This window comes from Chelmon rostratus, chromosome 5 (genome assembly GCF_017976325.1).
Source record: "Chelmon rostratus isolate fCheRos1 chromosome 5, fCheRos1.pri, whole genome shotgun sequence".
Classification (NCBI taxonomy): domain Eukaryota; kingdom Metazoa; phylum Chordata; class Actinopteri; order Chaetodontiformes; family Chaetodontidae; genus Chelmon; species Chelmon rostratus.
Window position 1 is genome coordinate 2,387,287 of NC_055662.1, and position 24,958 is coordinate 2,412,244.

Consider the following 24,958-nt stretch of genomic DNA (forward strand, 5'->3'; position numbering starts at 1 on the left):
TCTGCCTGCTGCCTCTGAATGTCTTCAGCATGTTGCCATACGTCTCTCCTCCACAGAGCAAGGTCGGGGCTCTGTTTAAGCCATTGCTGCCTCTGACTCACATGCAGGAGAAAAATCCAGTGTTAAACAGTGTGGACCCTCCACGCACGCTTCAGCCCCAGCCCAAAACCCATGGCAAGTCCCAGCCACAGACCAGACCTAGCTCCAACTCCCTCAACAATGGAGGCACACTGTAAGTTCAACGCTTCAGGAACTAAAACTCAAGACTAAAAGCTACATCCGGAGTAAAAGTGTGACTTTACAACATCAACACAAGTTTAGGTGTAGTTTACAGCATCCAGGCTGAAAATCAAGTCCTGACATAAAGATAAAGGTTGAGTCAAAAGTCCAGAGTTACCAAGGTGTGTGGTTGAAATCTGCATATATTCAGTGCTTGATTTACAGCTCATTACACAGTCAGCTCCTGGACTGACCCTGGTACTGCCCTCCAGACACGGTGTGAGCTCAGTAGGTGCAGTGATCAACAAATTCAGATTATGAATTATGCCATTATAAGCTTTAGCAAATATGTAACTATTCATTTATTAGGAGGTAATAAAAGTGTTAGCATATCTCCCACTATAATTTACACGACGAGAGAACCTTGGTGCACAACAATCAAAAGGTTAAATTCTACTCTGAACTATAACTCAGTCTGGACTTTGGAGGGAGCTCCAGTGGGACCACTGGAACATACAGTATGTCATTGGTCTGCCTAATTAGCTGGTGGTGATTTCCCACTCTGATCTGGAATCTGGAAGAAGATCTCAAATCAGAAGGTTACAGGTTTACTACATATATCAGCATATTGTATGAGGTGTATAGAGAGAAGTCAAAGGCAGCTGGACTTGCCTTTGGCCTCTCCTCCTAAGCCTGCAACCTCTTTGGATGTTCATACTATAGCTAAGCTAAGATAAGATAAGATAAGCTAAGCTAAGATAAGATAAGATAAGATAAGATAAGGTATAACTTTACTGATCCCACATTGGGGAAATTTAGATGTTAAATACAGCAATAATAGCAAGAATAAAAAGGTGATATAGAAAAAAAACAAATAGACAATTAAAAAAATAACTATGTACAGTATATGTACCTTATATACAAGAAGATTATGAAAATAATCTTGCCTTGAGTATTTGGATTGCAAATGGAAGATATGGATAATGAAATACACAGTTTTGTACTACTGCACAGTCGAAATATGTAAAACAGTAGAAAAAGAATATATAAGCACAGTAAAAAAGATGTTTGCAGAATATTAAACATAAATAACAGAGTAGTACAAACAGCAGGTTTGTGATGGTGTGATGTGAAACAACATCAATACAGTGCTTTGTTAAATGATGCTGACAGTTAAATGTTAAATCCCCACAATGGAACAAAAAAGAGTGACCACAACGTGTACACTACTTTATTTAGAACATCCCACAATGCAATGCTCCCTATTTTTAAATGTTTGTTTTGATCAGAGCTGAAACATTGTCAAAAAATCTACCACGTCCATTTGCCTTCGATTTAACTGAAAGCGCTCACACGCAGTGTGGACACAGCATTAACACTAAATCATTTGACATTAGAATCATCAAATGTTATCAAGTGAAATTCCATTTGGGCGTCTGCAAGCTGAAAATGCAAACCTCTGACCTACAAGATCTACACTGTATTATTATTATTCTGGTGAGCTGTGACTGCTATAACACACAGGCCAAGTCATGACCACATCAAGGAATCATCTTCCTGGGTGGTGGAGAAACCCAAGGAAGCTCCCCGGGCTAAGACTAAGAGGACCATGTCCAGGGGCCCATCAGAGGATACACCGGACGCTGCTGTCATTCAGGTACTGTAGACACACACATTTCCAACACATGCTGTGTATGTGACTCACTGTTACGCAGCTGTACAGCTGTTTGATATGTCATTTTTTCCAGGAGTCTCTGCACACTGCAAATTATGAGTCCTGTTCAGTGCCAGCATGTTCTACAGATGTTAGAATACTGTTAAAAAGTGCAATCAAATATATGTTATTGTAAACGACTTCTCTGTTCATGTACACATCAAAGCAAGAATGAGCACAACACTTTGTTACGTGTTAGCCAAGTGAACATTTAAGGAATTTAAAATATTGCAAATGTCACTTATTGCACGTACTGTGAAGTCTCTGACTGCGGCCAGGGCCTTTATTTACCTTAATGACTGAGAGGACCAGGCCTTTATTAGAAGCATAGCTGTCTTTATTTCCCCTGTTTTATAATATTTTATCATTATATATTTTGGGGGTGGCTGTTGCTCAGGAGGTAGAAGTGGTTGTCTACTGATCACAGGGTCGGTGGTTTGATCCCTTCCTCCTCCTGTCCACATGATGAAGTGTCCTCGGACAAGTCACTGGACCCTGGGTTGCTCCCCTGCCACTGGTGATGCACCAGCCAGTGCATTCCAACATGACGGCCCCAAGCCCAGAGCGACAGGGAAGGATGGGTCAGGAAGGGCAGCCGGCATAAAAGCAAATCAAATATGCGGGTGATAAAATCAGATTTCCATGCTGGTTTGGTGGGACCCGGTTTATCAACGAGATGGAAACAGATGATCTGCGATGGCTACCTCTAACAGGAGCAGCTGAATTCAGTATAATGTGCATTTCTGTTGCACTAATTCCAGCAGTTCAACAACAGATCCCAAAAATGCTTAATGCAGTTCTAGTCATCATAGGGTTTAAGTTGTTTAACGTCTAACTGTTTATTAAGGAGAAGAGGAAAAGTAAAAATTTGTCCACTCCTCCCCCACACATAAAATGATGCTAATGAATCGTGTTTGTGTGTATGTCCAGGAGTCGGTGGAGATGAGGAAGATGGAGACCAGTGCCAGCAGTACAATCCCAGCCCCTGGCTCAGGTCTGGAGAACCAGGGCAGAGCTGCTTCTATGCCTCGACTCAACGCTGAGCTGCAGGTAACGCCTCATCTTCACCACACCTGTGTTTGTAGTAGTCTGAGCTACATGATGAAAATACACATTATTTTTAGTATTATGACCTTTAGTCTAGTCTTTCCAGTCGTAAAATTTAATTGTATTTGTTGTATTTGCATTTGTAGTTTTGATTCATTTTGTGTTGTTCTCAGTTGTTGTGAGTTTAAAAGGCGCTACACCTCTGTATCGCAGACTGTGGTTCACACATGCCCATGTCATTGTGCTCTAGAGTAACACAACAGATTGACTCTCCTCAGTAAATACTCTTGTCATTCCCAAGCTGTTTGAACAGAGCCACTCAGTCACTTTTAATCTTGCTCAGTTGTTCTCTCCACTGCACAGTAGATGATGGATTCACTCACATGTTCATTTAAAGTGTTTGGGTGTAGCTTGAGATGAGCATCTTAAATATCAGTATCAGTTTTAATAGCTAAAATAGCTACTGTACATTAAAATTTAAGTAGTTGAAAAGCTATATTAATCCTGCACTTATTCATACTGACGACCTACAAACACCAAAAATATCCAACTAAAACAATAAGTAGATGTTGAGAAATAAGCAAGTATAAATGTTGGCATGTATTTTTTTTCAAAGCAGTTTTATCTAATTTTTCAGTGGGATTGTAGATGAATTTAGTATTTACATCTGTGACTTTTCAGTAATCTTGCACAGTGTCATAATTACCGTGAACAGCACATAGCAGAGCAGCAGCTTCAGGCCTCTGTATCTACAGGCATAGAATTGAGTGTAGGTCACCCATGGTTAGGCAGTGCTCAGAGCCCAGAATACAGTCATTTAGTTGCATACTGCATTAAAACATTAATTAGTTCATGTGTCCAGTAATCTGTACATTATTTTTTTTTTTAGCGTTTTTTAACACTGCACCATACGTACACCTCTGATTTCCACACAAACATACCACTGTGTTTGGAACTTACTTATTTAACATGAGAGGTGTTAAATATAGCCTAACATAGCTCAACATTGATTGTGATTGAAAACGTTTTCTGCGCCTACATTCCTGAGAATCAACCGAAACAGCGCTCAGTCGGTGCTTTTTTATCACAGCGTAGTCAGCTGTCACGTAGACCATTTCTGCTGCAAAAAGCATGGAGGAGCTGGGCTGAAAAATCTAAATGGATCTCTCACTAGATCCGAAGAAATATAATAAGCTCCTCATTTCCTGAGTGATGTTGATGTTGATCGATTCGTGCATTTAAAGTGCATTCCTTTCACAGTCCAGTTGGAAGAGCTGTTGTTGATCCTACCCTCACTGCAGAGGAGAGGTCTACAGTAATCAGATTAGATCCTGGCAGCCCGCCAGCTATTTGTCCAGTATCGTTTTTCTCCTGCTGCCAACTGAAAAGATGATAGTGGCTCCAAATGACTTTGGGCCCAAGATTTACTGGGAGAGGAAGATGGTAATTGGGTTACTGTAGAAGACAGAGAATCTAGAGTGGGGGATTAATGAAAGGATGTAAGGCGTGAGGGCGGGGGGTTGCCTTGTTGACTTGCTGTCTTATTTTTCTCACCTTTTGAAACAGAGGGCAGGAAATCCTTTAGCCAATTCAATTAATGCTGGCCTTTTGGAAATTGCCTGCTGCTGCTGAGTGTGATGGGAACTGTGCCGTGCATTCTGAACTCTGGGGCTCCGGCCTCAGTCCCAGCAGTTTATCTTTCACTCTTGCGAGAGTTTTTCTTTTCCTTAATTTGAGCTCAGCTTTTCCAGGATCAAGAGATGACATCTGTTAAGACCTGTTCTCCTCTTTAAAATCCTTCTTTGTGCTGCGGTGACATGGAAAACCTCAGCGAGTCAGTCAGTCTGACCTCCTGCTCGGTTCACAGTGAGGAACAACAGAAAGCAAAGCCCACACTCAGTTACTTTAACTCAACTGATATGGGAAATTAGATCCTGATTTTGCAGTTTCATCACGTTTTAATACAGTATGTGCAGAACTCCATTTTAATTAGCAGGGTATGCTCTTGTCGGCCCCTCTCAAGATAACAAGCCTGGCAGGCAAGAACAGAAGGAGTCGAGGCTGATGTGTTCTTAGAGATATCTGTGAGAGTCACTGAGGCAGACTCCAGGATGTGCTGAAAGATGCAGAGGGACTGAGTGCTGGGCACAAACACAAAGGAAAAATGTTTCTATTGCATCGTGCAGTGCATCGTTTTGTCTTATTGGCAGCTGATGAAACGTGTAAAAAAGATCACAGAACAGTACAGGATTCATCTGAAGATTATTGGTAATATGGTATGCAGGAGTAACAGTGGTAAGTACATTTCCTTAAGTAGTGGATTAAAGTACAGTGTTGAGGTACCTGAGTGTTTCTAGGTTATGCAACTTTCTTTACTCTGTGACATTAAGCTGACAGCTGTAGTACTTTGCAGATTTTACATGCAAGATGTGAGAATCAGAAAATGTATGACTCAAATAATCCAAATGTGCATCCATCCACCCGTTTTCTGCTGCTTATCTGGGGCAGGAACATGGTGGCAGGAAGCTAAGCAGGCTAGTCCAGATGTCCCTCTGCCTAGCAGCTTTTCCCAGCTCCTTCTGGGGATCTTGAGGTGTTTCCAAGCCAGAGGAGATGTATAGTTTCTCCAGCATGTTCTGGATCTCCTACCAGTGCAACATGCCCAGAAGACCTCCATAGGAAGGTGCCCCGAACGTACCCTGATCAGATGCCTAAACCACCTCAACTGACAATGTTCGTTGCGAAGGAGTATAAGCTCTACTCTGAGGTCTGTTGAGATATTGGAGCTCTTTACCCTATGTCTTAGGGTAAACAAAAAGGAAACTCACCTGCTGAGCACAGCCTGAGCCAGCTCTGTTTGACCTTTCTGAGTAATTTTTGCCACAACTTCTTTGAGGCCATCAGAAGTCCTATCCATAGCTTCCTTGAACTCCTTCTTCTGACCAGCCACCTCTCACCTGGGGCAACTCCAGAAAAGGACAGGGTCAAGCCTCTCTAAGAGTTTGGTTCCACACCCAGTGCTATGCATAGAAGTAAACACAATTAAATCCAGTTGGTCCACCATACGCACTAATTCTGCCTCCTTACCTGCCAGAGGGGTTACGTTCCACGTCCCTAGAACCAGTCTGCGATGCCCGGGGTCAGCACCCCTAGGTCCCTGCCTTTGCTTGCCACCCAGTGAATGATGCACCCGGTCTTGCCTGTTCCTGCTGGTGATGGGCCCACAGGGCAGCTCCCCCATGTCCTTCTTTTGACCTGCGCACAACTGGGTGCCATGGGGTCATGGATGAACACTCTGAAATGGGGAATTCATAGTGCAATCACAGTACATTCACTTCTGAGGCTGATGAAGTGCATTTTGGTGCTAAACATATTAGTTTAAATGCAGGATCATAATTAAGGAAATGAAAATACTGAATGCATGAAATACATTTTTATTTTTGAATAATGACCTTATAGCTGAAGCCACTATGTGTTGGATATGAAAATGTCTGACTTGCGATGGTGGTATCAAAGAAGACATTATGGCAGACAGCAATGCATGTAACTACCTCTTCCTTACCAGTTATATAGCATCACTTGTCATTTTTCTGTTACAACAAGGCTTTAATTATCTAGAAATCCTATACAAAGTAAAATATCTGAACAGTTCTGTAACGACAAACAGTAGCTGCTGTCTTTTCTCTCTCTAATTGTCTGGCTTTTATCCCTCTCTTGCATAACAGCGGAGCCATTCTCGCCACTCTCCAGGGATCCATCTAGCTGTACGTACACACTGTCACAAGACATACATGCTTGTTTGTTGTTTGACATTCTGCTGATTTATGTGGTCCCACTGGGTGAACGAACTCTTAAATGCACAGTGCCAGTGCTGTAAATCCAAATACATTGTCATTAAAGTGCAAGATGGTAATATCACATGATCACATGAACTCACATGGGTTAATACCACATACACACAACGAGGATTGGTGTTGTTCTCGATCATGAGCCTGATTTTTGTATAGCACCACGCCATGAAGCCCCTCTGTGCAGCTTTGACATCCCCCGAGTGGCATTATCAGAAAAGACACTTTGTCAGACTGCACTGCATGTAGTACTTACTGCCATATCTCATTACACTGTGGGTTGGCAGGGCTGTATAAACAAATGAATGGCATTGAATCAGTAAATGCTGCATGTTTGATATGTGTATTTACATATCTGTCATCATACATACAGTTCATTCTATGTGTATAATGCCACAAGATGGAAAAATACACAGGGTCCCAGCAGGGCTGTTGCCAGGATTTTAGAAATAGTGAGGTTCTGCCCCAGCAGACATAAGACATTTTTGACCAGGTATACAATTCTGGTGATTCTTGTGGATTTTTTTTTTTTTTTATTTTGCTCACACTCAAATTTTAAAATATATTGTGTAAAAAACAAGATTAACATGTGTGTATGTAATCGTAGAGGACATGAGCTTGGAGGCCTCAGTGGTATTGTATACTTTCCTGGTCCAGGTCAAACATGGGCAGAGTTTTAATTGTTAAACTTAATCAACATCTGCAAACCTCCAAACACCCCGACAGGGACATTCGGTTGTCCTTTTCCTCAGAGTTTGGTAAGCTGTAGTACTATTATACAATTACATTAAAAAAGAAACCAAAAGTGGAATAGACATCAGTGAGCTAACAAATGATTGTAAATACAGGCAGTCTGTCCATGCTCAAAGTTAATTCATTAACTCCCACTGATTTGAATGGAACACCTGGTCCTTTATCCTTCAAGAGACAATGAAAATGTTGTTAAGTCAGAGCTGTGGGTGCAGGCCGGCCAGGTGTTCCCACTGCTGCAGTCTTAATGTTGTGCCTCGTCTGTTCCACGAGGCACAACAGGCAATTTTCTAGAACCTGATACACATTCATAATATTTCATTTCAGGTCTAATGCCTTTTCTTTTGTCAGTACCTTAATCACATGGTTCTCATTTTAATGTGTAAACATACCATCTGCATGAGTGTAAACAATCAGCCCAGCTCTGTGGACTGTCTCAGTGAAAACAGTTAGTGAGTAAACAATGAGGGAACAGTGAGGGTACGAGAATCAGGTGCACACATATTATGAACCTGGAGGTCTATGAAAAGTACTTTCTTGCTGGATGAAACCTCGTGTCAGAGGTGATTCTCATGGAGCCTCTCTGTCTATCTCCCGCCTTCCTCAGTCTGTCCCTGACGCAAGCCCAATGAAGCGCTCAGCTTCCACTGTGGCCCCACAGCGGCCCCAGGAGGTCAACCTGAGGGACTACACCCTGGAGAAACCCAGCCAGGATCGACCCCACCACCATCACCACCACCACCGCTGCCACCACCGCAGAGACAGAGATAAAGACAGAGACAGAGAGAAGAGACAGAGGTCTTTGGATACACCTCTGGGTGGACAACAGCCCAGCTCTGCTGGTTAGTCAGCACTTGTACATAGACACACAACCTAAGAACACAGCATACGAATACTCTCTGTACCCCAAAGTTCCATCTGTTTGATGTTTCCACCAAAAAGCAAAGGTCTTTCTCATCATGTCCTTTGCAAAGCATTTTTGCTCTGCTTCAGACTTAAAAAAGGGCTTTATTTTTAGACTTTTTTGTTCTAAAAGACTTTGTGCTTAGTTAAACTATCCGGCTATCCCTTAAATTTAATGTTTAGATATGAGAGTGGTATCAATCTTGTCATCTAACTCTCTGCCAGGAAGTGAATAAGTGTGCCTCCCCAAATGTCCCACCCACTCTTTCAGTACCAATATATTCACACCAGTGACATACACAGTATCGTTTGCAGCAATGTGCATTTTTGGTTGAAGTTTTGAAAACACAGTCACTTCTTTTTTTTCACTTTCATTTTGTCTTTTTCACTCATTCGGAAATAAAATGAATAAGACAAAATATCTATGAAGTACAAACACTGTTACAAAGTGCTTTGCAAATTAGAAAAAAGTTGCACCATGAGCTATGAATGCAAGGTAAAATGTGTTCAGACAAGAGTTACAAAAGAAACATCGCAGTACATCACTGCCATGGTTTATACCTGTCATGGAACAATGTAACCTCCGTTCTTCATCACCTCTGTGGAAGAGTTGGACATAGCACCTTTTGTGTGAAAGCACGAGTCGTAGCTACCCTGTAGGGTCTCAGCTGTGATAGAGATCAGCAATGCTCCCTCTCCTGCAGCTCCATACACATGCTCTTTATTACTCAGATAAAAGAGACTGACAGACACGAACAGCCAACGACCCAGTAATTTATAGGCAGCCTCTCTGCAGGGCAAGGCTGTGGAGAAAGAAAAATGTCAGCAGAGGGGATAAAACCCCTTTGGTGTTACAGTCTGTCTGAATTCTGCTGCAGTGTTCTCCTTTTCAGCTGGGGAGGGGTCCCAGAACCAGCTGCTCATGGAGCTTTTGCCATGTAGATAGGATCAGTGTCATTTTTACAGACTACTTCTTACTAGTATGTAGTATTTTTGGACAGTAGATTCTGGTAGCTGGTATTGTATCATTTTAAATTTGACTGTTTTTTTTATTTTTAAGTATTGAGTATTCACAAAGAATTTTGTTCTAATTGAGCTTGGAAGAGCATGTAGAATAGATTATAAAACAAATGTGAGATGCTGATGCTTATTGCCATGCCAACAGTATGGCTTTGTGGATGGCAATGTCAGTCTGTTGGCCTATTGCTTTGATCCAGACTGAAACAATTATTGGATGAGTTGCCATGAAGTGTGGTAGAGACAGTGATTCCCAGAGGATGGATCCTTCAGACTTTGTGCCACAGCTAGATCGACTAAATTTCACACTGACTAGAGGACCGATTCTACAATAGTGAAGGCGTGATCCACCTTCCCCATAGTAAACAAAGGATATGACAGCACACACTAGTTCATAGAGTAGGTCTTTTAATAGCATTTATCAGTTGTAATGCTTTATATACAGTACATATTTTTTAAACTGTAAAGCATTAGTCATTAAAAAAAGGCATTGATAAAGGAGAGTGGAGAGTAGCTCACTTTAATAAATCAAATCAGGTTAAATTTTATCATACAACCCAATATCACAAATCACATATTTGCCTCATGGGGCCTTACAATCTGTACCAATGGCACCCTCGATCCAGAAAAACTCACTTTAACAGGGGAAAAATGGACGAAACCTCATGGTAAAATTACTGTCTGGACACTTTGTAATCTTTGAAACATACATGAACAATATGGGTCTTGGAGGATGTTGAGCAACTTCCAGGTGCTGCCAAACACACCTGAGCCACACGACCTCCTCTCCACCATGGAGACCTGGAGAGAGGACAGGCCATACAAACTCACAAGAGACAAAGCTCAACCAGATAACACAGAGGGAGAGAGACACAAGGACAACGTGCACTCAAGGGAGACAGAGAGACTAGAGGAGAGACTGAAGATCCAGATTCAAAACATCTGGAACGAGGAGCAGCAGCCCGGAGAGAGAGGTCACAGGATGGCCGATTGTCCGGCCAGAGAAGCCTGAATGAAAAGAGAGGACAAGGAGGAGAAGCTAGAGACAGTGAGAGTTTGGACACTTGTGAACAGAAAGACAGCTGAGGGTTAGAGAGTACAGAGAGTTTACAGTATTCTCATCAACTGTAGCTGCTAGCTTATTACATTCAAGCCTGCTGTTAGAAATTTAGATTTCACTAAGCCGTTAAAGAAGCATCAGTCACCAACTCTGCACACTCAGTTCATAGATTATTAACAAGGGGTAACGTGCCATGAAGAATGCCATAATAAATGTTAATAAGTCATTAATACAGTTAATGGACATAAATGGTCTGAAGTTGTACATTTTCCTCAATTAATGGTCAATAGTTTCCAACTTTCTAATAAATACAAGGCAAAAGTGTGTAAATCATCTCAGTGTGAATGTCAGTATGTCATGTCCATCACACCTGCAGCTGTAAATGATAATACTCAATGTTCTCAAATAAATATGGAAGCCTTATCTAGCTCACCATTACCTGCAGCATGGGAATGTTACTGACAGTACAGTACAACTTCAAGAATCCAACAAACTGCATCTTCACTGCTTCATCCTTTGGGTTTCCTGGTATTGTTCACGCTGGGACACTTATTGAACTGAAACATTGTTAGTGTTGCAGAGCAGAAAATAAATGCCTTGATAAGAAGACTAGAACTCAGTGAAGTCTTGAGAGCAAAAGACACAAAAGTTAGGACTCGAATATTATCTCCACCTTTCACTCCGCAGTATTGTCCCCCTCCACAGGGGCACCAGGAGAGCCGGCGTCTGACCCAGCTGCCTCCAGAGAGCGAGCTCACGACCGCGGACGCTCCCACGAGAGGAAACACCACCACTCCTCTGCGGACAAGCAGCGCTACTACTCGTGCGACCGCTACTGCAGCCGGGAACACTGCCACACCAAATCTGCCACCGCCAGCTGTGCCGCCTCCCCCAGCGAGGGTCAGGAAACCAGCAACAAGCAGGTGGGAGGGCACAGGCCTGTAAAGTAGGACCGGACGAGGCTTTAGACCGGGTGAAGGGCATTTCTAGAGGGTTTTAGATGAGTTTGGAGTTATGAGTTGAGGTTAAGGCTGCTAGTTTCATGGCGGTGTGGTAAGGTGACGCGTGTTGGCAATATGCACAGCGCCAAGTGTGAAGATGAGGAGGTAATTAGTATAATGAGCTTACATCTGATGTGATTAAACACAAGTTTATATGTAACATCTCAGTTCAGCACGGAGATCCTTTCACCTTTAGACAAGCTGTTCACCTCCAGCTGCCATATAAAGTCACCTGTTTGTTTGTGGGCAAATTTCATTCATAAACATCCAAAAGTGGCAAGCTGTGATGATGATGTGGTGATTAGAATACTGGCATCATTTTTTAAATGTACTTTATATTTTATTTTAGTTCATTTCAGTAGAATATTTAAACTCCAGATGGTTTCAGGTGAAATGTGTGTCTTCTCCTCTGCAGAGAGAGGTGGACTTTCTATACATGAGCTGACACGTTAAGATGGCTGATAGAGCCGTGCAACCTCAGGCCAGCACGGGGCAGTTAGTGTTAAGAAGGGAAGGAGTGCAGACAGCGACCCCTCTGCATGCTCGTATGGCTACTTTCTCCTCTGTGTGCCTGTAGTGCAGCCTCTCATGGCCTTTCACTTCTTTCCCCACTCTCTCTTTTCATCATTTCCATTCATTTTGTATGTCTCTCATTACATTTCCATTAGTGCTTGTTCTTTCATTCTGTCTTCTCTGTCTGTGTTCTCTCCCTCACTTGTTCTCTGTCATTTTTTGTGTCATCACATATCACATTTTGGCTTCTCTCCCTTCCTTTCTTTTCCCTCCTCCGGTGGCCCTGTCCCTGTTTCCTCCCTCTTTCTTTCCTCTCTTGCATATTTTCCTCATCGTTCTATCGTTTCAAATTGCTTGTCCAATTTTCATCTAGGGCAGTGGTTGGGTTAAAGGCAGCCCAGTGGCACTGAGCTCCAGTTCTAGCACGCCAAGCCGTGGACGTCGGCAGCTCCCCCAGACCCCCCTCACCCCGCGGCCCGGGGTGGCCTACAAGACTGCCAATTCATCCCCCGTGCACTTTGTGTCCAGCCAGGCCTCTCTGAGTCCCGGGCGGCTGAGCCGCGGCCTGTCGGAGCACAACGCCCTCCGGCACAGCGGCTCCCGCCACTTCCCCTGCCCCGTCACTCGTATCTGCTCCGAGCCCTTCCTGGGCCAGGGCCACGACGAGGCCCCGGGCAGCCTCTACGGCAGCCTCCGGGACCAGCTGGACGTCTTCCAGGATGGGGCGTCACTGACGCCCAGCCCCCGCGTTGGACACTCGTCTCGGACCGCACTGCCTCGCACGATGGGAGCCCTGCTTCCCGCTCCGCAGCAGAACCTTGGGGTGCCCAACGGGTACCACTTCAGCTTCGGGGGCAGCACCAGCCCAGGCTCTGGCGTCAGGGCACCCAGGTATTACCAGGAGGCAGAGGAGGACGAATGGTGCTAGCATGGCTTTAAACCAACCTTTTTAATGCATTTTTGAGGAATTGTGATGAGTTTTATCATCTTCTTTGAAGGCTTTAGTTTACATTGTCACTGTGTGTGTTTGATGCTGTATTTGAATCCTAAGCTCCGGTTAGGGAATCATTCTAAACAGGGAGAAAGTTTGAAGTGAGTAATATTTGAATGTGAACAAAAAAGTGTCATCTTTAGCAAAGGGCACGTAGCATTATGGAACAGACGAGCAGAATTTTTGCCAATCTCAGATGTCTTAAAGTAGCTTGATTTGCTTCGACTTCAGTGCTTTGACTTCAGTGTTTTGTTGACGCCACCATGTTGATCCTCAAACGGCATCACATTAGAAACACAGATTATACAGTGCGTTCAGATGATAATATCTCTCGATTCTGGAGGAAAAGGGAAAATCCAAAGAACATTTGGATGCTGTGGACAAAGCACCAGATGTGCTGTCTGTCAGCCTGTATTCTAAGGAAACACTATTGCAGATGATTATTTTACTGAGCAGTAAAGCTTTATTCACATTTATATGAAAAACTTGCGCTGTGCATGCTACTTTGCTCCAAACAGGAGTCTGTGCAGCTAACTTTGTGGCTTAGTTGCTAATATTAATTTGCCAAAATTTAAGCTTCATTCACTTTTTTTTGCTGTTATTTGGGGGCAACACAGCAACCTTGACACAACATATAACATATTATCACCTTATTAGATTGATAAGGCTAACATGTTAGCTCATGGTAGCCTAGCATTCATTTGGAGTGGTGTTTCTGACCATTTGTGAGTGAATGTGACTCCAATAGTGACTCTCCTTTCGGCTCTGGTTTGGTTTCCACCAGCTTCACAAAGAAGTATCTGGCTCATTAGATGCTCAAAGATCCTCTTAACTGTGTCCCTCTGATGTTTGCTTCTGAGCAGGGGGTGTGCAGTGGGGTTGTCAGAGCTTTTTCACGTCTGAATCAGCATCTGCCTGCTGCTAACTCTAACGGCTAAAGAAGACACGACACTGTGCATCATCTTCCAAATGATTTTCCAAATGAGCTAACAGCGCGACATGCTGTATAACAGACCATTTAGTTTGGAAGCTGTGAAGTTACTTATTGACAGTAGCTGAAGGTCTGAAGTGCGTTTGAGAGTCAGTATGGCAGTTTCAGCTGCAAGTGATGGCACTGCAAGTCATGGAAACAGGGCGAAAAGCAGGTGAATAGTTCAGTGAAATGATATTTCAAATGTTAGAAAACCTCAAAGACATTGTGTCACTGTATAAACAGCTGTGTTGTTCTTTAGTTTAGGACTCTACCATTCCATGATGATGCCTAATCCTTTATGACATTCCCTTTGTGTCAGTCGAACAGGTGAGGTGCTGTCACGGAGACAGCAACGATTGTTTTATCCGTTACACGTTTCTTGCAAACTTCAAGAGAGAAGCATCGCATGGTTTTGAAAAGACTGACCGATTTGTTTTCTATAAAATTTCCTTGTAGGTGTTCTCTTTTCATTGTGTGCATTTTTTGTATGACATGAGAAAAACAAAGTTGTGTTCTATGTGAACTGCTTACGGTTTGCCATCGTTTCAGGTCTAATGTTTCTTACAGACTTCTTTGCGATGTTTTAAGACAAAGTGCCTATCCTTTTAGATATACTGTAGAAAAAGATGCAATGTCAACTGTTTTTTAATGCATCCACTTGAGTAGACGTTTGGTTCGTTCTGTATGTAGCTCTGCAGGAAACATGTTGTACAGAAAGCCTTATCTGCAAGCAGAGAAACGATACCTACAGTACGCTGAAAAGACAGGAATGGAAAAACGACCCGATGAAAGTCGGTTATTTTTCTTGCTTTTGATAAACCATGAGACCATGTGAGGAAGAATGAGCATAGTGGAAACACTGTGTGAGCATTTAACTACTACGAAAACTGCATAAATATATCAATCCAATTACATTAATGCCAGTAACACAGTGTGCATGTTGGAATGGTAGACCTGGTCACCTACTTGCTATGACCACCTTGTAGATTTTTTTTTATGTGTGTGTGTCTGTGTGTGTGTGTGTTTGGTCAGGATATCACAGTATGAGCCTTGAAGCTCCTGTCCTGTGTGTTGGTCAGCTGGAGTCTGAAGCGGTGGAGCTGAAATAGTCTGTACTGTCTGATATAGGACCCAGAGTAGCAAAGGGGGTTCCGCTCTGACTCTTAATGGATATTTGAGTGAAGCCAGGCCCTGTGTGTGCATATATGTGGATTAAACACTGGTTAACAACAGCTGCTGCAGGTATATGTTACATTTCTGGCTGCAGTTTGTTGTTTTGTGGTGTTTTTCTTATTCTGATGTATAACTGGCAAAAAAAATGATGTTCTAATGTTATGCCAAGATATTTCCAGCAGCTACTGTACCGTGGAGTTTGGTAACAGGAGATGTTACAGCGATCTAGTTCATTCATATTACAGGCTTTGGTGTCAGAATGGGAAAGTTTTTTGTTTTTTTTCTCTGTCTACCAGTTTGCACCAGTGTCACAAAGTCACACAGGGAGAAAACTGATTGTAAAAGAGGCAGAGTGACCAACTTCCTCACCTACATTAGCAACAACAGCATTATTAGAGGCGTCCCAATTCCATACCACATACTGACTCCAAGATGGTTTGGCTTCTGTAGTGTGTTCACAGTGGGAAAGCCGAAGTGTTCTCAAAGATGTCAGTATGCATGCTGAAACTGCTCGACTTTCCAATGCAACACGTCAGAGAACCGTTTTTATGGAGTCAGAAAGCCTAATCGCCACTGTTGCACGATGACGACCACAATGTTGCAGTTCCACAGGAGCCGCTTGTGGCTCTCAACACATTTTAAGAAGCGAGGCTTGAAGAAGCTTGAGGAGGATTGTGAAAAACAAAAAAATACTACAAGTATTGAATTGTTGCTCAAACACATTTTGCCTTATTTTTGTCCAATTTAATTGTCATTCCAAAGTCACAGTTTGATTGATGTCTGTTGATGCACGCCTCCTCACTTCCTCATATATCTGTGACAAGCTGAGTCAGTCAAGCTATCTCCAGTACGTACTGTGAACTAGTATGTTGTAAGGACCTGGGACGCTCCTAACATGTCCACATACACACTTTTGATTGAAAGCAAGTAGTTGATGCCTTCTGCTGGGCCTTGTTGAAACCCATTTAGGGAAACTGAGGAAGTTCCTTTAAAATTAAAAGTTCTGTCGAAGTAGGAGATGAGGCAGATTGAGCTAATCTTGTCTTGCACGCTCAGCTGTATATAAAAAACATAAAATATGGAGACAGTAGAGTTTAAAATTCTGTGTCCAAATAACCAAACATATCTGGGTCTGTGAGACTGGAAAGAATGTAGTCACACTCCAAAAGAGGAATTACAACCCAAATCACCATGCAACTCCTGGAGTGAACAGAAGACCACGGGTTGATATGTAACAATGGTCAGGAGAGGATCTGACAGTGGTGGGGGGTGGATTTTTTCCTTCAAGTGGTTCTACCGGCCAACACCTGCCCTGCTGCCGCACTGACCTCTGCTTCCGATTTGAAGGAAGAAATTCTCCAGCTGTCAGATTTCTAGAAGTACATCTGAGTGACAGAGCTCTGGAGGACTGTCTGAAACTCGACTCTGCTCTGAACTGGACATGTAGGCTCATTTATACAAAAACAATATTTGGTATATGCAACTTGCTTGATACACATGACCGGCATCAACATCACATTGTCTTTTGTGAAACTGTGATCTGTTGTTGTGCTTTCACATCATGGCAATCTGCAATATGAGGGAAGATTTGAACCTTAGCAGCAGCTGATTGACTGGAAGGTGTTTGTGGAGGATTTCTTGAGAGGCTCAGCGGGTAGTAGGGAAAACAGGGGCCTTGTCCAACCAGAGACACACATTACACAGGCTAAGACACAAGCTGAAGACAAGAGAGTAGGGCTATGCAACAAGACAAACCCATTTCTTCATCCATTCTGTAGCTTTACATGCTGGTCTCTTCACATTCAGGCTTTAGCATGATTGTGACCAAATGTTTTGTAGAAAATGCTATGAAAAAAAACATGCAATCGAGAAAGACTTCAAATGCATAAAGGCACAAAGTGTAAACAGAAAAAGGATTATTTAGAATATCTAGGATTACAGCAACTTTATACGTATATTTGCATGCATAACATTTACCCACTTCGACAATGTCAGTGACAATCCCATGGCTCAGAATGGGAGGAGTGTCCTGTCGGGTCACAATAAAAAGGTTTTCATAATGCAACCTTGAATACTGTCAAAGTGATTCTTTTCAGCAAAGACAGGAACACATTCTTCTGCAAATACATCTTACAATTTTCAAAGTTTTATCACACTATGGCAAAAGAAAAAAAGAAGAAAAAATCAGTAAAATATCTGTACCTCCTCTAACTATGCGGCCTCTGTATTTCGTCAAAGGAAACGTACCTGTGCCCACGTCTGGACCAATAGGCTACCAAACATTACAGGCGACCCAGTCTCTTTTCTGCATACCATTGGCAGTGTAGACGTGGCTTTTCTGGAGAAAATACAAATGTTTGCATGTTCTAATAATGTATGTGCATGTAGAAAACTTAGTACTTTTAGATACCATGTGTTATTTTGTTGTTGATTTTTAATATTTGATATAAACTGTGGGGTTTGTTGAAAAGACAAATTTCTATGAAAACAGTATTGAACAGTCTTGACAGTTCCACCCGTGCAGCAGAACTGGAACATTCCTTTCTTTAGGTCTTGGGATTCAGTGAAATGTTTGTTTGCCTGATTTTCCGTTTCTTGGCCAGACTTTGAATTCTGCAGTTGTTTCTACATTAAACATTTTGTATGAAGCAAAGCTCCTTGAAATAAAAAAGAATGAAATGAAACTGAGTGACTTGAGTGTTTGGATGCAGTTGTGGTACACTGCCTACTTCATCTGCTGGATAACTGTGAGAAGGATGTTCTCTCCATTAGTCTGAGTCTTGTTCAGCCAAAATGTGTTTGGGAAGCTCCAGAAAAAAACGCTTGAGGTAAAATGAGTTGGTCAAACTGCAGTTTGAACATTCATGCTCAATTTATTTCCTGTCTTTTGTTTGGCAGGCATTATTAAAGCAACCATTATTTTGTATTTTTTCTCCACTTGGGGCAAATGGAACAAGCTAACAAGTCAAAATGTCTCTTGTGTCTCTTGTGCTATATTTGTTTGTCAAATTCAGTTATTTGACTTTTTTTTTTTTAATATTTCAGCCTAATGCAAGCAGCTTTCACCATTTCCATATGGATTTAGGCCTGTTAGGCAGTGTTGCATCTAGCGGCCCTCCCTTCTGATAGACATTCCTCATCTCAGAGCAGCAAGCTAGAGGATAATTTTACCTTGGGTTTAAATTAGAAGGGAAAATGGAAGAGGATAATCAGACCATGATTATATACCATGAACATTGAAACAACAAACTGTGTATCAACATGACAAATATATATTATGAAATAGCAGTTTGAAAATGGAAAATGAAACTTAAAATCCTAAAATGGGAAATCTTAAATGTAAGTGTTCAGATTTAAGGTTTACATGTGAGACCTTAAGTTGAGATAACATGTCAGAAAATTTGAAAGAGAAAATGAAGAGTCGAGGCCAGAAAAAAGAGCCTGTTCCAGTTTTTAGTCTTCACCAGTGCAGTCAGTCAGTCAAATGAATTAAATGAACAGTTTCCATCAAGTTGTGATCTTGTCCTTGTTAATATTTATGACCTGCTAGAAAAAGTTTGCTTCTTTTCAAAATCAACCACTCAGTCCTCCTGTGTGCAGGCAGCCAAAAACCTGCTGGAGTGTCAAGTGAGAGGAAGGATGGAGCAGAAGTACAATAAAATAAAAGCACTGACATCATGCCGGTGAGGCCTTAATTCATGCTTCTATATACAAATGTTAGCGTGTATGTGCTATTATTATTCTTTAACCTCTTCAGCTCTTTTGCATTTGTCAGCGGTTTATTTTGAAACTCCTGACCGGAAGCTACCATGTGAAGTTTTGCTGACTTGACTGGCGAGCTGCAGCCTACTCGGTCCATCACCTGGTGATGGGAGAGTGACGGCGGGGGCGTCCACAACAGCAATGAAGCGTTTACCAGAAGGAAGACATTAACGATGCGAGTTTAGCGTTCATTCAGACTCTGTGAGGAACAGCGAGGCCATGTTTCCAGTCCGCAAAGTGCAGCTTCTGTTGCTGTACGTTGACATACTGGCTGTGGACGTGATGCCTTTACTTGGAGACACGTGGAGTTTTCAGCGGGCAGGTAAAGCACACACTCGTGACAATAGTGAGCGAATAGACTTCTTAAGACTTGAATAGAAAATATTCCAGAAACAATGCAGCAGCTCCAGAGTGAAGAGCGACATAAAGTCAGTAGTTAGTAGCACGCTGGGATGTTTCTGCTGAATACTTAAGGTTTATTACAGGTGTGTTCATGGGTTGTTGGGAAAAGATGATTGTGAGCTTACAGGTCACATTATGAATTCATTTCTGATGTAACCCAAATAATTTCCTGTTTTCTGTGGGAGCTCTTCCAGTCAGTGGTCCTCACACATCCCCGCAGATCAGTTAGTAACAAGGTGAACTCACAGATGCTGAAATTGTAATATTGACTTGTAGTACCAGGTTCTTCCACTGAGAGCCGCTGTTGCTGTAGTAAAACTCCATGTTGTAGCCAAACATCAAAGTTTATTTGGTATAATATAAAGCTAAAGACCAAAGATATTACAGCAACAGCTCTGTGCAGACAGAGGAAAAGAAACACACTGTGACTGCAAGCCGCATTTATCCTCTCACTTCGGCCTGAAGTAGAAACATGCCACCACTGTGGGCCTAAAATGCCATCCAATGCTCTGTTGAGGAAAATACTGTATTCCTTCAGTGCTAATGTTCTACATTATGTTAGCGATGCAAGTAAATTATTACTGTTGGCTGAGTAAATAGTTTGACAGACTATTTATTGTCCCCTCTGAGAGATGCTCATGGTTCAGTCCACTCTTACAGTGGCGTTTGTCTCCAGATGTGGTGCTGCACTGATGCTGAGGGCTTCAACCTTGAAGCAATCATGTCACTAAATCAGGCAACTGAAAGACAAAAGAAAGTCAGGAGAAAGATCAGAGGGAACGCAGCTTGCGAGCAGTGTTTCAGTGATTTATGCAACATGGCTGGTTAATATTTGAATTAGCTCGCTGATAAATGAAGCAGCATTGCCTTCGGTTTGAGAAACAGCCACAGAGAGTGGATCAGCTGCAGGTCAGTCCTCATTATCTGCCCATGTTACTGAGGATCAGCTGAGCTCATTAGGCGGCTGGTAAATGTCATTTCAAGCAGTCGTTAGCAGCAGTTTATGCTGGAAGGAGATTAAAAACACTTACATCAGCAGTCTCTTTTATTGTTAGTGTTGATCTGTGGATTCGGTTACTTCTTCAGGCATGACAATGGATGTATAAAAAGCAGGAGGGGGCCCAGTGAGGCATCGCTCTGCCTACCTTCAGCCTGAGCAGCTTGACTTCCAACCCCAGCGGTGCTTTGGTCGAGGCTGGTGGCCGGAGCGTCGCCGCCAACCAGCAGCAGCATTGGCTGTAGTGAGGCCGTGTTACACGGCATTTCAATTAAGGTGGAAGCGCTAAGTTGCAGAACAGAAAAGTTTCAGCCTTCTGCTTCATCACCCCCCAGCGATGGCCAGCTTCCAGAGAGCAAAGAAGAGCAGTTTGTAGGCTTAATTTGACCCTGAGCCAGCTCAGCTGTCATATCTGAGGGCAGAAACACAGAACGTGGCGACACTCCTGCTTTCGGCCGGCTGTGGTCAGATCCATTGTGTCGTCTGTCCAAGTGCAGTTTACTGTTGCTTTGATCATTACAGACGGTTTGGCTCACGATGATCTGCATCTGTGTTTTACTGATGTCTTACTTCAGAAGTAAAATGAGCTTTTAGTTGTAATAAAAATGACTGATGGCAGATGTGGTTGGGTCTATAGTCAGTCCTGCCAGGTCACAGCTCTGCTGTCTGAGCTCCGGCTTCTGTGCTCCCTGCTTCTCTTTGCCTCTCACAGGAGATGAATGAGAGCTGTACAGTCTGGTATTGCTTCTGGTGCTGTGGCCCTGCTGTATACAGTCTCCTTTTGAAGCTTATTAAAGAATGACTGGAGGTGTCACTCCTGAGGGAATTCCTCCTTTAGATGTGCGACTCGCAGACAGTGTGGTGTATCGCGGTCTGGGCAGACGGCGGGTCTGCGGGCTCTGTGTTCTCCTCTCATGTCACATTAAAGAGGCCGTCGTCGAGCTCGCTGACAGCAGGTCAGGGCATCTGTCCGCGAGCGGACGAGCGGTAATTAACGTCGCTCACCTTTCGTGGCTGAGCCGTGACTGGAGCGAGCAGCGCTGTGTGCAGCGTCACCGAAGTTTTTATTCTGGACTACTGATGATTTGTTGATTGAAGTGGAAAAAGGACGTGAAGTGTGATGTCCTGTGTTAAGACCTGATCCATCCTGATCTCCTCTACACAGAGTCATGCAGAATTGGTGCTGGTCCATGTGTCCTGAGGATTTCAGTGTCCTGGATAAATGGGAGAAATTTCAGTCAAATATTATCTGTGTTTATGGACCCTCTTTTCCAATTGTTTTGTGTGGAAGTGACTATGGGGGACACCGGTTTTGGAGGTTTTTGCAGTATTTAGCGAGAGCGCTGCAGCCAGCAGCCTCGAAACGGGCTTTTTTTACGAGTAAGATCCTTTTTGTTTAACCAGAAACAGCCTCTATATCACTCTCGCCAAAGCCACCAGACTCCATTCACAGAAACTGTAATTTTAACATCGTAAAACACACTGGATTCAAACTCGACAGAAACAAAATAAAACTCACAAAAGCTGCTTTGTTTGTGTTTCATGTTCCAACAATCGCCACCAACTCTGGTCAAAATAAGCTCTTAGTTAACTGAGCAAAGATGTGAAAGGAGGAGAGGAGTGAAAGAGATGGAGGACAGAATATTTCCACATCTGACTCTGGAATTATTTTCACCAGACATTATGACCAGAGAGATTTAAACATGTCAGACTTCAACACATTTCCCCAGTTTCACCTGACTCCTTCCTCTGCTCTCGTCATCACTACTTGCTGCTGACGGGCTTCGTCACTGGAGCATCAACAGATGTTGTTTCGGGGAACTCGCTGGAACGACCGATGCTGTCGTTCTTCTTGCTGCGAGCTTCAGGCTCATCAGAGGCGACAGAGTAGCCACTTTAAGTCTACAGGTGTGAACGGGCTTTAATAGAAAGCTTGTCCTGTGACCATGACTGCACTCAGCAAATTTGATGGCAGCCTGCCTGATACATTATGAGATATCTCTGGTGCAAAGTTTCCAGTTTAACAACAAGAACGCTCCCCGGAGAGTCCAAACAGGAGGGGGTGTATCCTCTGGGGAACGTGATTGTGCTCAACATTGAATCTCGTTTGGGCAGATTTGGATATTTCTGTGCTGTGTGTTCAACCACAACCATAAAGGCATTCTGGTGGTTTCACAGGTGACCAGTGTGTGTTCTGCTCGGTGACAGCATGTAGAGGTGTGAGTATACTCAGTGTCTGAAAGCCCCGTCCCACCACACCTTTCCGCAGTCAGAATCGGGAGCCCGGGTCCAACAGTTTTTGTTACTGTCAGCTTTACTTGAAGCTGACCCCGAGAACCAGTCCCCGTGTGAGGAGTTCTTTGTTGTGAACCAGTCCTAATGTAAACCTCCCACACCTGAATTCTGTCACTGTCACTTTGTTTTTTTGCTCTCCACCCTGACGTCAGTGAAGCTGCTTCCCAAACACAAGACGGGAAACGCTGGACTAAAAGCTGTTGTATCTTTTCAGTGAAGGCCCTCGAGCCGACATCCAAGAACAACAGCAGGCTGAACCGAGCTGCTGAATGGGGCTCTAAGTCGATCTCTTGTGCTTGATAATAGACGACTGGGCCTTGGCGCGAACTGCTCTTCAGGAAACGCCAACATCCTGATCAGCTGACCTCAGATGGGGCAATTTATGCAGCTCACTTGAGGTGGACAGAAGGGCCAACTGTGCCAACCTGTCCTTGCTGCTTTGTTAAGAAAGCGATGTCAGCTGGTGCAGGTGAGCCCAAACCACATGTGACCCCTGATATCACAACCTGCAGAGAAAGAAAACGTCACCCTCGAGGTGAAAGGCGTATCACTTTAGACACGCAGTCGCTCAGACTGTGACAGTTCTGGCACTGCGAGGGAAAAAGCCCTTTCTTTGTCCTCATGCTGAGAACAAGACTGTGCTTGTAGAGCGCTCAGAGCTTTAAGATCACGAGCAGATTACCAGCCATGCAGGCAGCTTTTGTAGGCTGCACGGTGGAGTGCACGCTGACACGCTCTCAGTGAACTGTGATGTTTAGGGGGAATGTTTCCTCTCAGTTTAGCATGCTGGCACGCTAATATTAGCAATAAGCACAAAGTATAACTGATGCCGGTGCTAATGTCGTTAGCTTCACATGCAATTCATCAGAAACAAAAGCAAAAGTCAGGGCATCACCAACTTCTTCCAGAGTGGGACATGAATGTCTGCACCAAATGTCACGACAACCTGTCACAATATTTACGACATTTAAATGACAGCCTCATGGTGGCGCTAGAGGAAACATCAGGTGCTTCATCCTGGGGGACCTTGAATGTATTTACAGTATAAATTCCATGGTGTTGTTGAGATATGTCAGTCCAACACTGTCGTTCATAAAGCCGAGCTGCTAGCCCGGCTAAAAACAACATGTTCCAAGCTGCAGGCTTACTTTATCTTAGAAATGTCATTCATCTGTGAATTCAGCTAAACTCAACACTTATCTCTGCACAATCTAAGAGATCTGAGCCTGCCAGAGTCCTTTAATCACCAAGAGATTTACTTTATCTCCGCTTTTCATCTGATCTAAACAAAGAAACAACATCTCAGACGGGACCAAAAAGTCTGTAATCAAGTCGGGCAACTCTGAAAATAAGAGAATATCCTGTCTTTGCTGTGGGGGCACCTTGTGTATGTACGTGAATGACGTGTATTTAGTGATGTGCCCGGTCACAGTCTTTGAAACCTGAGCCGATGGCAGCAGAAGGGCGCGATGCCGCCTGCTGGCTCCCATGTCACCGCAGCCTTGATCTTTGTGAGTGATGGCTGTCCTGATGCCTGACGGTGTCTGCCCTGCTGCAGCCTGGAAGACACATCTGAACACGCTGGTACACAAGGCTCAGCTCCTTGCTGATGAAACAGCATCGCAGGTTGACTTGAAGGTTTTGCTGCGGTGAAGATTTGTGTTTGTGTGTTGGTGTTGAGGAATATGAGGTATCTGAGAAAGATGATCCCGGTCTGGTTTGGTCGATTTTACTCAACCTGCAATGAAACCAAACTAAAATGGCTCATTTCATCAAGGCTGGATTAACTGCCCCTGGACCCCAGGCCTCCAATGGCACCAAAAGCCTGCCATCTACTGTGTTTCACTTGATTTTTGGTCATTTTTGGTATTCTAGAATTTGACAGGACAGCATCATTGGACCAGTTTTATTAAATAATCATGCAGCCCTGTTATGCTCATACAGTACTTAGTAATTATCGTAAAAATGATTGATATATTGAAAGCCTGGCATCAGGTTTTTTACATGTCTACTGGACACTCAGAAACCTGAGACCTGGAATTGAATAAAGCTGCCATCTATGTACTGTATGTACTATAATCAGACCTGATTATGCCAAAACGGTGGGGCCGAGGCCAGGACTGAGCTGTGAGTGGAATTGATGGGAACATGGAGGCAGCAGGGGCCCCAACAGCAATTTTCTGAATGGGATTGATTTGCCACACGGTCGGTCATGTTCAAATAATTTTGAAATTCGGACGAAAGCATCGACTAGCAATTTTGGTCCTGGAATAGTCAATATGTTGATTAGTGG

General features: G+C 43.3%; 1 protein-coding gene across 1 annotated transcript in view; it reads left to right on the forward strand.

Annotated features, from left to right (window-relative positions):
- cacna1ba (calcium channel, voltage-dependent, N type, alpha 1B subunit, a) overlaps positions 1–17,872 on the forward strand; it is a 137,525-nt gene extending 119,653 nt beyond the window's left edge. Inside the window, exons 46-52 of the mRNA XM_041936942.1 lie at positions 57–232; positions 1,744–1,876; positions 2,864–2,983; positions 6,706–6,744; positions 8,186–8,420; positions 11,264–11,481; positions 12,446–17,872. Coding sequence (XP_041792876.1) covers positions 57–232; positions 1,744–1,876; positions 2,864–2,983; positions 6,706–6,744; positions 8,186–8,420; positions 11,264–11,481; positions 12,446–13,000 — 1,476 coding nt within the window. The 3' untranslated portion in view covers positions 13,001–17,872. The remainder of the gene's footprint in view (positions 1–56; positions 233–1,743; positions 1,877–2,863; positions 2,984–6,705; positions 6,745–8,185; positions 8,421–11,263; positions 11,482–12,445) is intronic.
- The last annotated feature ends 7,086 nt before the right edge of the window (positions 17,873–24,958 follow it).